Genomic DNA, 18072 nt, shown 5'->3' on the forward strand with positions numbered 1-18072 from the left:
TTTTGCTGGGGTTTGTTTATTGTTACGGCAGAAAAAGGGAAAGCGACAGAAAAATCATATTCAGATGCTCGTTCATTGGTTACTTTTTTCTGGGGTTTCATATTGTGACAACAGTGAACGTGTTGTTATGTTTTACTATGATACAAAAGAGAAAGAACATCAAAACACTCGGCAATCTGATAAATACTCGCTATGCTCCCTCGTACAAATCAGATAGCCTCGTGTTTCGATGCTCTTTCTATAACTTAATCAATTTTATGCCAATACCAAAAGTGTTTCCACTTACTTCAAGGCAATATTACAGTTCGTGATTAAGTTATTCCTCAATTATTGCGAATAAAAAAGAATTAAACAGTTTGGTGCAATTAGATTGCACGAAGTACTAACAGTATAAAAGGTACTTTTCATTTACTAGTATTAATCAATGCCATGACATGAAGACAAAAGAATGATTATTTATGCAAACTAAAAAATACATTTGGCATTTTGAGCTGAATTAATGTTTTCTGCTATAAATATATCGTCTCATATCGTTTGCAAATTTCGCAAAAAGAACATATTGTATCTTATTCATTGCATATTTAGAGTTCTGAAAATTAGTTGCGGTTACATTTAGACAAAATGACAATTTGCTTTTTTGGTGTATCTGAATTAAACCTGAGTTAGAGTCAGGGTAAATTTACCTTTTTAGCTTTTTCCAGAACACGTTTCTTTCAACTAATCCAGTGAAAAACACAGGGATTTGCCACAGTGTTGGGATACAGAAGTCTAAAAAGTTTTTCTTGAAAAAATATATATTATATAATGTAGCAGATGATGAAAAGAAGCAGCAAAACAACCGTGATATCTAAGTGTTTGAGTATATCAATGGACACGCCCACCAAAATGTAAACAGTAAAGGGTCAAAGGGAGACAACCAAAAAAACGTGCAAAATAGAGAAAAAACATGTACCAGTGCAAATGTGAAAAATAATAGCTTACCCATCATGCTGTCAAATAGTGAATCTAGAAGTGAAGAATCCTCAACCAGAAAACAAAATATATCCAGAAATAAATCAAATCAAAAGAAATCACACGCGCCAAATATACATGTTGATGTAAATAGTGTTAAAAATAACGTGAATATTGAGGTAACAAGAAATGGTAGGTCATAAATGAAATAACAAATGAATCAACTTACGCGAATATCGAAAAACCAGCGGATACAAATAGAAATGTCAACACGATGTTTCGTCAGCCAATGAGAAAGAGGGTCACGTCAGAAAGTAGGACAGCGTATGGTCAAACGTACAGGGGTTGAGAGGAAAAAGCTACGATAAATTAAACTCCCCTGTAATGATTAATCTTTTTTTCCGGAAAATGAAATTTATTGTTTACAGGGACTTGGTCAAGTGACATTTTCATTTGGCAGATTTAATGCTTGATTATTATGAATCTGATGAAATATTACCTAGAAAGAGTCAAGATAAAAAAAACAAATGAGTACTAGTGCAGAAAGTTATTATTAAATTTTTGTAAATCTACCGGACTAAGAGTAATAATTAGTAGATGTGGTGTAGATAAAAACATTGGTTAATGTACATGTGTGAATATTCAAGGTAATAGTGTAATTAAATATGTTTTATGTGAAAGTAGTTTTTTTAAGTACATACATAGGTATGAAGTAAAAGATCTAAATAATTTATCTGATCATTGTGTTGTTGAATTAAGCTTAAACATGTAATATGAAAAGAAATATAAATACTATTCATACAGTAGATGATAATCAAAGCACAGAAGGCGCTGAATTTGTTTGGGTCTCAGAATGTCTGAAAGGTGAAAGTTGTGAGATTATAAACCAATTTGTTTTTCTATAGTTCCACCAATGCTTTCCAGTGTTTAACTGTAGTAAATTGGCTATAAGACTAATTGCAAAACTGATAGTCAATTCAAAATTTATTTGATTTAATTTTTTTTTAATGAGTTGCCTCAACTCGAGACCACTCGATTCATAAGCGAGCGTGCAAATTCCTCGGCCACGGTGAAATTATAAGTTTACGACCTGAAGAAAACCATATTATTCTAAATTAGGGTTTATAACACTTATTATTTCGTCGCTTAACACAGATGTAAATAATCATGGAGCTTACTGTAAGCATGTATATCTATAAAGAATGAAACAATATTAGTAATCTTCGACCATTCGGGAACTACTTTGCTTGAAAATTAATGTGCCTGTCATTTGACAATCTTTACGCATTGATCTCCCCTGAAATTTCGGCGTTAGCGTACATATAAAGGGAAGTAGCCGCTTCAAAAAAAGTGGACTACTTTAGGCATTTGCAATTAACAGCATTAGGCTCTAAAATTTCGCTACCATTATTTGTTTGGTCTGACGACCCAAACAAATATGAAAAAGGTGTTCCTTTTATGTATAAATGGGACAACAGTAAGAAAGAAGAATATATTAATATCATGTCAAGTAGTTATGTTGAAGAAAATCTAAAAACTATTTCCCAAGATATTACAATTGCGGAAAAAAGTTTGGATATAAATGATAATTTGAAAAAATCTTTGTTATGTTTAAGATGATATTTGCGTCCCTTTGTTTAAGAAGGGAATAAATTCAAACCAAAAAAAACCTATTCATGTAAATGTAAATGTGCCTTATTTTGATGGAGAGTGTAAAATCTGAAACAAAATTATTAAAGGTTTAAACATGTTCAAAAATTTTCATGTGATGAAAACAGGGTATCTATGGTAAAGGCCAGGAGTGAAAATAAAAAAATACTGTTAGAAAAATAAATTTCTTTATGACAAAGAATAGACTAAAAACTTCAAAATGAACGAATTTTAAATGCTAACGCGTACTGGAAGATACTCAGAGGTACTGTTGTAAATAAATCTAATAATTGTTGTTTGTCATCGAATGAATTTCAACGTTATTTTAAAGCTTTAAATGATCCTGATTCAGTCTTTTATCAACCAGTTTAAGATGTTTTATATTTTAATAATAGGTACTTGGATGGTGAATTAAATAGTATGTTTTCCTCAGTTAAATATACCATTTAGTAACCCGGAAATAATAAAAACTTGTAAAAACTTAAACTCTGGGAAATCAGCAGGTTCTGACTACTTATTAAATGATTTTTTTTAAATTGGGTTCTTGTTCAACTCATTTTGTTAGTATTCTTAATAATCTTTTTAATATAAAATTTGACTTAGGTTACTTTCCGGTACAATGAACCGACGGCTTTATAGTCCCGCTTGACAAAAAACGGTGACATTAGTGACCCAGGTAATTATAGAGGAATAACTTTACTAAGTTCGTTTGGTAAATTTTTACACAAATTTTAAATGATAGAATAAATACTTTGGCAGAAAAATATCACGTCTATATTGAAGCTCAATCCGGTTTTAGACAACAAATGGGAACTGTAGATAACATTTTTGTTTTGCATGGCCTTATTACGTTTCTGTTGAATAACAATAAAAATTCACATGCTTCGTTTGTTGGTTTTTAGTAACTTAGTAACTTAGTGACATAGTATCTCGTGGCCACGACTTAGCTATCTCGTAGCCACGACATAGTAACTCGTGGCCACGACATAGTATCTTGTGGCCCCGACATAGTATCTCGTTGCCACGACATAGTACCTCGTGGCCACGACTTAGCTATCTCGTAGCCACGACTTAGTAACTCGTGGCCACGAAATAGTATCTCGTTGCCACGACTTAGCTACCTCGTGGCCACGACATAGTATCTCGTGGCCACGAGATAAATAAAAACACACACATGTCACCTTTGTGCCACCGTAATTATAATGAAACATTGTGCTATGATTTGTGTCTATCAAGAAATAGTTTGTTACCTAAAAATGATATTCTGACAAGTCTCAAATTTTATCCGCCCATCGTACAAAAACGGCAAAAAGGAAGTAAAAATAATCATTTAGTGTCTCATTTAAACATAATTTTGATACATAATACCTTAAAAGTTTATTTAAATGAATTTATTTTAATAAAACTACTTTTTCATCCAAAATATATTGTTCAAAGGCCGAAGGTTACTTATTACATGCTTTAAAACCTTAAACGCAAAGGGTGTCACCACGAAATTATATTATTCCAATTGAAAATTTTAACAAGGCATTTCTATGTGTAATTGTATTTTTCGTCACGAAGTATAAATCAAATTAAAAAAATCACGTACCAAACCATAATATATGTAATTACCTTGCTTTTCAATCTCAATATCTGTCCTTCAAATTACATAGGTATGAACTGAGATTTATAACTGTGTTACAAGTTCACAACAGCCTAAATTATCGAAAGGCAAATATTATATTTGATATAAAGCATTATTTGGCTGTCTGCCAGTGATCGTTGGAATAGATATTTTTATCTTGTTGAAGTTCATACGAAATACATAAAATATAGAAATATCTTTGTATAATCACTGAATATGTTGATTAAAATAGTTCGAACTTTATTGTTCTGTTTCAATATGTTATTAAATCCAAGTACGATTATGAACAGAGACTCGTTGTGCTCTCCAAATAGATAAACATAAGAATAAAAACCAACAACGTGATTGTAGAGAAGTTTTAATTATAAAGTTGTGAGCCAGTATTCGGTTTAAACTTTTAAAACAGTATATTATCGAAACGATTTTTACAACTGTCGGTTTTATAAAAAGAATATTTCAGTGAGAAAAGCATTTATGTATAATTGACCGTTCAATGTATATCTAAACGCTTTACAAAAAAGAAGAATAGGATTGGAAATAAATGTTTGTCTGCATTTAAGTAAAGAAACAATAATAAAATGGGAAATAAATCGCATTATACCACGTTTCACATAGCTTTCTTAAAATGCACACTTGATATAGTCCTTTTAGTAAAATTTTGATATTTCTTAACATGAATGGATTATATAAAAGAGAATGTAATGTTTTGGAACAAGATATTCAACTGTTATATTTAATAGTGTAGGCTACGTTATGCATTATTACGCCGCATATAGCTCTTGACAAACATAGATCTCCGGGGACATTTATTCGTCCCCACCTTACTACTATTGCCACGAAAGAAGCCCCAAACATACGGAAGCTGTGTGCGGCAAGATGCACCATATGGACGGATAAACCTACACACATAATTATATGTACATAGCTTCTCATTATCAGTATATTATCATCGTCATCGTCATCATTTTAATTATGATTATGGACGCGATGATGTTATGATAATGATGAACTTGATGATGATTTGAAAGATGATGATAATGATGATGATGATTAAGGTGATCGTGGGTTTAATAATGGCGAAGTTATTATGATGATGTATATTTTGATGGTGATGATGATTGAGTTGATAATGCTTTTGTTGATAAAGGAAAAACGTGGTGGTACGGTCCAGTTCAGTTGATAGATGATAAATAAAATATAAATAAATAACTAGATAATAAACAGCAGAATATGGTCCATTAGTTTGTAAAAGTAATTAAAAGGCATATCATTCCTTGATAGGAAACAAATATTTCAAGTATGAAGTGAATTATTGTGATGATTAATTGTTTATAATATTTCGATTGCTACAGTGAATAAGTATTCAATTTTTTAAGTTAGGATTAAATGGGTTTGAAGATAATAGTATATTACTTTCTAAAGGATTAACCTGAACAAAACGGTAAACCAACGCTAATGCCCCAAAAGATACATGACAATAGCTGCATTTTTCTTCGAAGATGGATCTAATAAACATTTTATCACACATATCTTACCAACCAGTCTTTGCAATATCTAAGTTAGCAATAAGGCAAACAATTTCTACACACCTATTTTAACTTCTAACGGAAATGGTAATTGATAATTCTATATAATGCATTCAATCAATTATATTTGTATTTTTGTACTACATCTTATAATGCTATGTTACAGTTGTACTTTTTGAGTAAAAAATGTGAAGGAAAAAAAAAATTCTTTGGCCATGATATGTATAATAGAAATCTTACGTGACAATTTGAATTGGTTCACTCTCTGAATCATGATGTTCACTAGAAAGTACAATGTATTCTCTAAAGCACATGTCACAATAAGACAGTAAGACGAGCTTTATTTAAAGTCGGTTCTGGTTAACAGTACAAAACATAAGCCGATATGAACAAAAGAATAAAAACAAGAAACAATGTAGAAACTTCTGTAGCGCCCTCAGCTTATTGTAGTATAATCTTAGTACAGGGTACTATGTCATTATGCTAGAAAATTTCCAAAAGACCAAGGAAAAACGAACCTATTTCTATATTTTAACTAAATGAAGTCTCTTCCCTTCGCAAGTGCTTCGTGCATGACAAACATCAAATTACAATCAGAATATTCTATTTAGTTTGAGGAATGTTTTCACGTATGTGACATAATGCACAACGAATATTTCAGCTGAAGATTTGTATCAATTAATAGGAAAAGTTTTGTCTGCTTTATTCTAAATTTCATTCTTAAACACACCACATCAACTGTCATCAACTGTAAAGGAAACATGAAAGTTTTCCGACCTATTTTCGTTTCATTTCGTTTCGAATAAATCATGAATTTGTTCCCTTGTTAGAATATGCATTTATGCGTATATTGCCCCGCTTTGACTCACTCTCTACTATCAAAAAGACACATATTAAAACAAAGAAATAATGGCATCAACATAAACAGATGGTTGAAATGTCAAAAACGCTGTGCTTATATGAAGAAATAACCAATTTAGAAACGCGGTAAAATTGACATCTGACGTATACAATATTCAAAGATTTCAAAGATAATCTTTGTTTTAGACTCAATCAAACCATATAAAAAATGATAATATAAACAAAAAATACTTTATTTTTTATTTCAAATAAAAAAAAAGCATGCAAGTTTACAGAATACGTATAATTTTTATTATTTACCACACAATATTTAGCATGAATTCATTCGAATTTTGATACCATTGGTACATACAACAAAGACATTGTTTTTTATTCCAAATAAAAAAAATACATGCAAGTTTACATAATACGTATAATTTTTATTATTTACAACAAATGTTTAACATGAATTCATTCGAATTTTAATACCATTGGTATGTTTAAATGGCTGTACAGTACAATTGTGATAGAAATAATTAGATTTTACAGTTTCGGAGTGGAAAACATTTAATTGAAGCCAAAAAATAAAGGTTTGATATTACATCTGGACATATGATTTTAATCTTATCAAGTCTCACTGCATCTTTATAATTAAAAACTGTGTAAATCAAAAATATTTGTGGCCAGAACACATCACCCATTTGACCTTTATTATAAACCTTCAGGTTTCTTCGAAAATGTCACATAACTAGAGCCTGATTTTAAGTAAAGCAGTTGACTTCTTCTCTTGTGTAGGATGTTGTTCCAAAACCTTAAGTCGAAGAACATATTTTGAAATTCAATGTGAATTTTTACATTTTGGGGTAAGCGAAACACACTTTCAAGTAAACGGTCCCAAGAATCTGCACACATATGAATATCTTCAAGCGTTATTTCTCTAAGATTGAGCATTTTCATTGGATCTACAATTATAATGTTTTCACTGAAATAAAAATTTTTTAAATGTAGCTGCTTTAAATCAATCAAATTTGGAAGCAAATTCTGAATAATTTTTGTCATTTTCTCTTTGTCTAGGTAAACCCAGTCTCCAGTCAAATTTAGACATTTTAGCTTTTTGGATTGTTTTAATACAGTTGCTACACTTTTTGTAATGAAGTTACTTCTTAAGTTAAAAGAACATGTTTCAAGATTGTGAACGCAAAACCTGGTCATTTCTATTGCATGAAAGTCATGATCTAAAACTTTTAGTTCACGATGCTGGGATAAATCAATACAAGGATAGTTTTCATACATCAAAGTTTTATCTGGATAATCCGATATCTTACGCAAGGATATTTGGCGTAAGTATTTAGCATTGCTTAGCCACTTACTTAGATTCATTATTTCACTAAATGTTAGTCCAATGTTCTCAAGTTTAATTGTTTCAAGTTTGTCCATAATTGGTAGAGTCGATATTAATAGTTTAATGTTAAAATGCCTTGTAGGTGAAAGAAACCTCGGATTAACTCGCTCTCCTGAGAATGATAGGCATTTCAATAAACAACTGCTTTTCTTTGTTATATCAAGCAAAGTTGTATTAAGTTGTGAATCATCTATGTTAGATATCCGTAATTTCAATGTTGACATTTTTGGACCGAGAAATGGATCTTTAAGGAACTCGGAAAGTACTGGGGGCAAAGGGGTGCCCAAAATATCAATATTCAAAGATAAAGTAAAGGCGGGGTTGACGTATTTTATCGGTTCAACATCATGAGTATACCTAGGAAAGTACACAATATCTGAAAGAAAAAACAACCTTCCAGGCTTTTCTTCGTGTATATTTGCTTCTTTTATGAAAGAAAACAAAAGATTTTGTATGTCTAATGGGTATGTCTGGTGACCTTCGAAGCATTCGAATGTTAGGGAAATTGACCAGATACCGAGTTTAAAAGGTATGTAAGAAAGATTTGTTCGATAATGGATAAAAACTTCGTCTTTATCAACAATGTTGTACACAAATTTCGAAATATGCGCAGCAAGATATGTGTCAAAGCCGCATAGGAACGTAAAAACATTTGATAGTTCTAAGATGTCGTTTGCCGTTTTACAGTTCTCAAAATATTTTTTGAAACATGTTATTTTTTTGTCTATTGTTGACAAAAGAAAAGGTTTAAAAAGGTGTGGAGCACTTCGTTTTAATTCAATGAATATATACAAAGCACATAAAAACTCTTGCATGGACTTGTGAACAAAGGAGAAAGATAAATACTGCCGCCTACTTAAACTAAGACCGACTGCACGTTGTTTCGAAATAATGCCACACTTAAGACTGTAAGCAATGATTTCATTATGAATATTAAGGTTTTTAAATGTCGAATCGTCAAATATAAGTGAAGATTCTTTTCTTGTCGTGAGCAGAGTTGCATATGCCAAATGGGCAATGTTTTTTATAACAAATTTCAGTTCTTGACCTAGTTCCTGATAATTCAATTGATCTGGTATATCAAAAATGTCTATATTCGATGATTTATCTCTTAAACCTCTTAAAACCTCCTCATTACCACTGCGAAGCTCTGTCCATTCAAAAAACATACCCAACATTTTACTGTATATATCACTTTTTCCAATGAAACTTATTTTATCGTCAAACCAGAGACAAATCAACTGTTGCAGTATTATTGGTACAGACTTCATTTCATCGTCTATTCTAGACTTTGCTAAGTAGTTCTGAAAGTCAGATGTATTTTTCTTAGTATGAAACATTTCGTTTAATGCACTTACTATTTTCTCTGTCATTGCTTTCTGATTGTCAACTCCACATAGTTGAAGTTTTATTTGAATTTCAGTATTTTTCAAACCAATACTTTCAAACTTCCATGGTCTTGAAGTTGTTATGATAGTATAACCTTTGTTCAGATTACGTCGAGGAAGACCTTTACTTTGAAACAAAGAAGTTTTTGGTTCTGTCTTGGGTATCCATTCGTCAAGTCCATCCAGCAGGATAAGACAGCCTTCTGGCTCCTGTTCAAAGATTGTTTTGATAACTGGGTCATCATAATGAGAGAGTATCATATCCTCAACATGATCGATAGTATCCTCGTGACGCAGTGGTAAGTAAAATAAGAACTGGTATTGTTTCATTTCTTGTATATTACTTGTGTCCTCTGCTTCATTATCAGAATGTGCTATGCACCAATTATTTATCATATTTATGCAGAATGTACTTTTCCCGGACCCTGCCTCTCCGATCAGATAAATTGATTTCTGCTGCTTGCCGTCCTTTCTTAATAGTTGCTGATATGATTGAATGCGTTCAGATTTTTCGTTTTCATCTTTAGGAAGTATTTTTATCAATGGATCAATATAAACTTGATTAATACGCACATCACAGCGTTCTGGCTGGAGAAGGATTGGTGAAATGTTTACAACATTTTCAACATACATTTCTATCAAGCGTCTTCTGAAAGCTAGTTAAAAGAAAAAACAATGTAATTAAATGGCAGGTGATTATTGCTTTACCATTTTAGATATTTGAACAAAATACAAGTACCTTGCATGATGCGGGATCTCAATTTGTATTATTTCGAATATCTTTGGAATTTATTCATAATGATCAATATGTATAAAGAAATTACAGTAGTGATTGATGGCATTGTAAAGGTATTTTCATGAAAAAATAACTAAAATTATGAATACTTTAAAAAATAGAACTGTGTACAATGTGAATATATTTGTTCTTACATAAGCTTAAATGTTTTAAGAGGAGATAAATTTGCTTACCCTCTTTACTTTTCACGTAAGTTACTTTGCTATGTTGAAGTACTTCAACAATTTTCTTCTTTGCGTTGGTAACTTGCTACAAGAGAATAATATCACGTTATCTTTTAAGTCATAAACATTTACTCATTTGTTTTGTTTTTATCTCCAAATACTGTATTCAATGTGAATTTTAACAAACGATTGTATCACTTAAACTGAATGTTTTCAAAATAATATAATTATCAACGTTAAGATAAAACATCATAATGTCAAACAAAATAGTACCTCTTCCATTTCAACAATTCGTTGTGATGTTGATGTAACCTCTGTCTCCAAATTTTTTGAAACTGTTTCTGCAGTTTCTGTTATACGCTCCATTGCAGATTTCTTGGCATTATCTATTTCCTCGCATGATTCAAACTGCGCTAATCTTATGGATGTTTTACAGTCCTCTGTTTTAGCATCTGTTTCTGCTTTAATCTGATCTCTAGCTTTTTCTGTGTTGAGTTCTATGTCATTTATAACTTCATTTCCAGTTTTCTCGATCAAATCCAAATTTTGCTTTGCTTTTAGATTTAAATCCTCACCGGCGGACTTGAGTAATTGTACAGTATCTGTTTTCGAAAGCAATATTTCATTAGTTGCAGCTTCCACAGTTTCTTTTAGATTAGTTTCCTTCAAATCAATTACGGCCATAGATTCCCGTACAATCTCGGCTTCGTTCAGATTAGATATAACAAAACGTGAATTCTTCAGCTGAAAGATGAGATAAATTACTAATAAAAAGTATTTAACCAAAATGAAAATTGTATCTCAGCCAAATATTTTTATATACTAGTAAATTTTTTAAATAATTCAGTCTATTAAACACTGAAATTTATCAAGTTCTTTCGTTTAGATGGTCAACGATTAAACACTCTGTTTTAACCCTTTTTATGAGATTCGTGTTTAATTATTTATAAAACACAATGTTGATAGTCTAGGAACATCTATCTAATATCTAATGGGCTTATGTTATTGCTGATGGAAAATTATAAAGTATATTATTGGTTAATCAAATCGTGACATAAGCATCAGGGTTCAAATAAATTTAGACAAAAGATGCCCGCATTCGATTTCTTTTGTCAAACTAAATTCAAACTAATTAAATGTTAATACCTCATTAAGCATTGCAACTGCAGCTATAGATTCTGGTCTGTTTAAAAGCTCTTTTCCATCTTCAAGAACAGCAATCATGTCATCTATATACTGAATGAATTCAATATCGTCCATTTCCATAGACGTCGAATGGAAAATAGCATTCCTTGCTGATCGGGTCTGAAAAGCATTGACTTACGATTATATTTTAGGTAATGGGTATTGATAAATAAATCGTAAAGAAACTGTTAATGATATACATATACCTGCTATTTGGGAAATGGAACGAAATTATGAGTTTGTCATTATACAATATTACAAGGCATGAAGCATCATAAGGGTTAATCTAAAAAAGACAAATCTAAAATTGTTGCACATGGTCGTTTGCATTGTTTATTTTTTGCATTTGCAAATAACATTGTGCCAGAAAAAAATCATGTTAAAGGCTATATAATATATACTCGTATGTACTAAATTTTAGAAGCATGATCACACATATGAGAAAATTGTTATACTTATGTGCCTTATAAAATTCATTACGTCATCAAATTAAATAATGATAAAGGCATGCATATATATTTGACATTATAAAGAATTATACTGTTTTTGTGTAAGACTTCAATGTACAGAAACGACATGTTTATTTCTTAGCATGATTGTTTAGTTAGTATGTTTCTGAGTACCACACACAAACGATGATCCGACTGACAAATTAATACTGCGAAATTAAGAAGCTAAAGTCCTACCAGTTAATGAATCAACGTTTCTTTGATAAACGATAATGCCAAACATAAATTGTTAAAATTTTTACAATATAACGAGTCATGCATTTCAAGTGTATTTTGAATGGTAAAGGGATGTTTTTAATCTAACTTCTATTAAAATATAGAGATAAAATTTTATGCATTACATTTCAATTTATTCATTTATTTATTTATTTAGCATATTTAACCTTTGTACTGACCTTTGAGAAAACATCATGACCTGTTATTTTACACACAATTTTTGTCTGTAGGAACTTGCTATTTATAAACAGATGAAGTAGCCCTGTACAGTCAATTTCAGATGCATTGGATTTAGATGCATAGCCCGGAGCATTTATGAAGCACTTCGCCACTTCCCACTCATCCGTGCACCATTTCTGTACGCAGGTATTTTTCCAGAACGGAGCTGGGGGATTTGAATCATGATTTAAAATAATCTGGTCATAAATTGCGCCACATACATTATTCGGGCATGCATATTTTCCACCCGGATATTGGCAGTTACAATCTTTGCAACCGAGAGGACACTGTTTATTTTTGTTTCTAACATGGTCCGGCTGAAGTGTCCTTAAGCTACATTGTCCACAATTGACTGTTGTTAAATTGTGCTTTCGCCTAACAGCATTTACAATATCACCGTGTTGTTGTTTTACCTTCTCATCTGAGAATATTTGCAGTCCATCCTTCAGATATTTTAGTCCCAAACCAGCTTTAACCCAGTTTCTATATTTGGGATTTTTCAATTGTTGCTGATGATGAAATTGCTCCGCCATTTGTAGCTGTATCTACATTCGTCAGTCTATTCAATACTGTTTGATTACTTGTGTCTTTTTACCTTCATGATTTCTCGATGCTTGACCCGATTAATGTTTTTGTTACATCAATGGTAGTATCTGAACCCTAAAATCAAAAGGGTTGAAATTCATAATGTTTACCTTCTTTATAAAACACTTAAAGATGCATAATAAGATTAATCTCAGTCAAATAACAGCAAAAAACGAAAGAAATGGAAGTTAGTTGTATCCAATGAAAGCGAATGATTGTTCTGTAACTTAGTGGTTGCAAAGGGAAGACAATCGGTAGTATGAAATTAACTGATTACGGAGGAAAGTCACAGGTTGCTTTGGAATTCACTTGTTGCTAACAAAATTCAATGTTTGCAATGGAAGTTAGTTTTTTTAAGGTAAGTCAATGGTTACTATGGTAGTCATTGGTTGCTATGTAAATTTAATAGTTTTCATGAAAGCATTGGTCATTATCGTAAGGCATTGGTTGCTAAGGATGTCAATGATTGCTAGAGAAAGTCAATGGTAGCTATAAAAATCAAATTTGTTATTGAAAGCCAATGGTTGTTATGTAAGTAACATTTCCTAGAGAAAGGAAACGCTATGAAAGTCAGTGGTTGTTCCTACAGATATTCATTATTTGCTATGGAATTCAAGGGTTGATTATTCAATTGTCCACTACACATTGTTTAATGCCAGACATCTAAGCGCTTCCGATTTGATTTGATACATATAGGGAAAATCCATGACCACAGGGCATGATCAACTTTAACCCAGGGGTTATTATGTGAACAACCTTGAAGGAGATCTTCTGCAGAATTGAAAGATGATGTTGCTTTCATAAAATCTAAGCTGTAGCCTATATAGTTTCAGAAGAGAATATTTTAGATATTTTACTGTATACATTCTTTTATATGGAAAACTCATGACATCCGGGGTAAGCTTTATTTTACCCAAAAGTTACTCTTTGAACAAACTTGGCTGAGGACCACTAAACAATGTTTCAAGCTCTAGCAGCTCGAGGAGATGGTTTTATATAATTATTTGGATAACCCCTAACCCCCCTTGACTTGACCAATTTTTACCCAGGGGTTATATTTTAGAAAACCTGGTATAGGCCCACTAGACGATGCCTGTTTCGTGTCCAATATCTAAGCGCGTGTGTGTTTTTTTAAAGAAGAATTTCAAATTTTTAAATATATTTTTTATTTCGGTTGCCATGGCAACGAGAGTTCAGCATTTGTTATATTTTAACAATTTGAAAGACAATTGCCGGAGGATTATACATATACAGCTTTGATATTTTTGAGGAAGTTTGTTTACGTGAATATCTTATTAAAATAAATATATACTGACAGACAGATTCTGGGAAACGGACGATGAGTCACATCCATAGTTCACCTTAAGCTCGTCGGTTTGTGCGAGCTATAGATGAAACATTAAAAAATTAGCGTAATAGTTTCTTGTTTTCAACATAATGTATAAATCAATAGGCTTAGTTTTCGTTCATAAAAATACAGTTCCTGGTGTTATTTGGTGTCAAAACATTTGTTATACTATTAGTATGTGTAGTCCCATTCATGTCTAAATGAGATAATAATTTTTTTAGTTTTGCCTTGCATCAACGAGCTTTTTTGGTATATATATATACACATGTATATTGTTGGTTACAATTATGTTGGGTATGTTAATTAGATGAAAAAAAGAATTATTTTTGGTTTTGATAGACGGTGGCGTGGATTTGTAAAGGCGATAAACTTAAAGGTGAATTCTATATTTGTGCGTTGGTGAAACCATTTAAGCATCGTTCAATCTGGTTTTGTTAAACTTGTTAAAGTTCTATCGTATTCAACTTCATTGCATCGTCGTGCATTATTATATCAAAAGTCTCGATTTTATAAACAGAACACCGTAGATAACGCATGACAAGTATGTACCGACCATTTAAAATATTAACTGAATTATAGAAAAAATCACAGCGACAATATCATGTTGCAATATCTTTTTGAAATACGCGTTTAAACATCTTTTTGCTAATAAACATTATAGCATTTTTACTGTAAGCTGACTTTGAAGACAAAATACCACTTTACTTTCAGAAAATCAAGCTTTCGTCTTGGCTAATTCTTTTGTACCTGCACGATTGATTATTAAGCTATAATTACAAATATTGGAAAAGATCAATTGAAATTTATTAGTGTGTTTATTAGCAAGTAGAAGTTCTATTTGAAAATTAATAATCGTGGTTTTTCAATAAAACAAAGACACTTTGAAGATAAAGGGAATACCATGCAAAAAAAGACACACAAATTGAAAACATGACATAGAATACCAAACAAGTGTCCAATATTATAGAATTTATCAAGCGAAGCTGTGCAGAATCCTTCATTTCTGATCAAATGTATGATATCAGACACTCGTTTTGTAATCTTTTGATCATCTTTTATATTTATGCCTTTCTTGCGAGGTTGATAAATTGCATAATATCAGACCCTTGTTTGGTTTCTATTTATCATGTTTTCAATGTATGCCTTTTTGTAATTTTAAGTCAATAACTGCTCTGGAGTTCATGTTGCGCGCAATAATGTTTACCTAATTGTCAAATCGATAATAAATAGTCCCGACAGTTTTAAGTCAATTGAAAAAGGGACAATAATATTTTTTAAAAATCTATTCGATTTAAAGTTTATCAGTTTAACATTTTCAAACCAGTAGGAGGTAGAAATATTGCGTTCTTTTCACTTCATTTCAATGGGTATTTCAATTTTTATTGATAAGGTATCTGTGAAAGTGGGGGTGAATTATAAAGCTTAATTAGCAGGTATGCACTTTAACAGAAATCAATGAAATGACATTTTTAAAATGTAAACCTGTATATAGATAAAGGTTTGTAAACCATTATTCATAACTATCAAATATTTTTCAAGCCATTCATTAGAAAATTGTTAAATATTTTTTTCATATAGATCAATGAAAAAAATATACATTTACAAAAATAAAACGTAAACATAAAAGATAAATTTTGATTTTTAATCATAAACAATGAAAATGTCGGTGATATCCAACATTTATGATGATGAAGATGGTGATAATGATGATGATATTAGTTATAATAATGATAATGTCTTAAAGAACACAAATTTTCGTAGTTGTTTGCTGTAAAAACTATATGATATTTTATCATTAATGTCATATTTCTTGTCATTATTATTTCAAAAAGATATTCAATGAAAAAATACAATCAATTCCATTAAACATTATTTAATGTGAATTTGATATATTGAAGGGAAAAAACGATAAAAACGATAAGCTATTTCTTAAAATGACTTACCAGGAGTCTGAACTGTAGTATTTCATTATATTTGTCCAATCATGTTTGTATATCTTACATAATTGAGCAGTTTATTTACGTCTGGAAAATATAGAATGTCAAAAACAAAAATTGAAAACCTACCTAAAATTAAGAATCCGGCGTCATGCCCTTTAATAATAAATAATCAGTAGATATTTGAATATATTTTCACATGATATTCCTCCTTAACATTTAAACATATAATTAATTGCAAGGACATGCCAAGGACTTTTCTTTATTCGATATATTGATCATGCGCAAACAGTCATAACAACCGACTGTAACCAGTCAACAACGAAAGACAGCAGTCGATCAAAATAGAGTTGTAAAGAACAGATAAAATATCAAATAAAGATCTATTAAATGTAAGGTAGATTTGAAATAGCTCGGTAATATACACTTACTACTCTGTTGATGTCCATTATTATAGTGAAGAAAAAAAGATTTTATAAACACATAATCATAAGCAGCAATACTGTAGTATGCCTACTTGGACATAAAACATTGCATAGCCTATTGATAAAATTTAGCCCGATGCCTGAAATTCTGCAAAAAAAAATATCGATTTATAGTCCAATTCACAGGCTCAACCAAACCGAGCCTGCAACATTTTCAATTTTGTCTTGCTGGGCTTTTCTTCAGGGATTCTTTATTTCTCTCTATTTTACAATAGAAAAATTAACGGATCGTTACAAATACAAATTTTAGATTTCTTTTTTAATTTACAGGATTTGCATTAATGTATTGCGTGAAACAATCAGTAAAGGTCCAAGGTAAACAACTCTGACTATTAACAAAATATAAATACACTCAAATTACTGACCTTGTTAAAATCGAACCAAAAGTAGTCATAATGTATAATTTATTTCAAAATGATAGTGATACATTGCCCTTACTTGTACTACCTCTATCATTTTGATATTTTACAAGAAATACGGACTGTTTTAATGTGTGTGGGATACACAGGCAAATATCTGTGGAATTATTGCAATATCTAAATATAGTTATGTCATAATCAGTCAGACTTTAACTATAACTGTTCATGGTTGCGATGACTTTAATTAAAAAAGTTCTGTGTTTGGATCAAAAATAATTTGAAGACGATGTTTAGTCTGTTACAATAAAAAAAGTTTGAGCCTGTTCACCGCCGTGGTTAATGCAGTTATGTGCCATGTAAATGTAATAATACATGACTGTATTGCTGTATATTTCGTGTATGTTAAACTTAATATGAATTTAACTAGTTCATTCCCAATAGCTGAGTTATGGTGATTTTAATCAACGTGCAGCACCACTAGAGATCTCTTGAAGCTTGTTATTTGTTAAAACATTAATTTCTAAAAATATTCTTATACTATCTAACTGGAGAGGTACAAATACAATAGTACTGTTAACAAGTAGGAAAGTAGGAAAACAGTTGGCTACCAACGTATTTTGTTAATGTAATCTTCAAAACAGCTGGTCTTACTATAATTTCATTTTAACCGTAAAAGAAAGCACATATTAATGAACAGGCATAACAAAATGGCTTGTATGTCACTTTTGTTTTCGTAAACACGTTCTAGTGTCAATCAGCCGTAGAGACACGAACAGTGTGCTTTCTTTAAGCATCATACGAGACAAATAGCTCGATGTCTCAGGCAATACAGAAAAGCAAAATTATTTAAAGATAAACTATGCTCATCTGTGAGTAAAACACTTT

At 31.1% G+C, this 18072-nt stretch overlaps 1 protein-coding gene across 1 annotated transcript; it reads right to left on the minus strand.

The window, feature by feature from the left end:
* Positions 1–7013: 7013 nt before the first annotated feature.
* Positions 7014–13127, minus strand: LOC132751341 (uncharacterized). Its single transcript, XM_060741501.1, has 5 exons — positions 12434–13127; positions 11491–11649; positions 10618–11088; positions 10354–10429; positions 7014–10040 (listed from the first exon to the last, which is right to left on the minus strand). Exons 1-5 carry the CDS (start codon positions 13004–13006, stop codon positions 7306–7308), a joined length of 4014 nt encoding a protein of 1337 aa, XP_060597484.1. The 5' UTR covers positions 13007–13127; the 3' UTR covers positions 7014–7305.
* Positions 13128–18072: the final 4945 nt, after the last annotated feature.

This window comes from Ruditapes philippinarum, unplaced genomic scaffold, assembly GCF_026571515.1.
Source record: "Ruditapes philippinarum isolate M1 unplaced genomic scaffold, ASM2657151v2 ctg468_1_1_1_1, whole genome shotgun sequence".
Lineage (NCBI taxonomy): Eukaryota > Metazoa > Mollusca > Bivalvia > Venerida > Veneridae > Ruditapes > Ruditapes philippinarum.

What these genes read in the sequence shown, in the direction of transcription:
- LOC132751341 (XM_060741501.1), bottom strand. Translation starts at nt 13,006, where the DNA reads ATGGCGGAGCAATTTCATCATCAGCAACAATTGAAAAATCCCAAATAT. An exon ending in CAGTTGCAATGCTTAATGAG is followed by an intron (nt 11,089 to 11,490) that starts GTATTAACATTT and finishes CTCATCTTTCAG; the next exon opens with CTGAAGAATTCACGTTTTGT. An exon ending in TTACGTGAAAAGTAAAGAGG is followed by an intron (nt 10,041 to 10,353) that starts GTAAGCAAATTT and finishes TCTTTTAACTAG; the next exon opens with CTTTCAGAAGACGCTTGATA.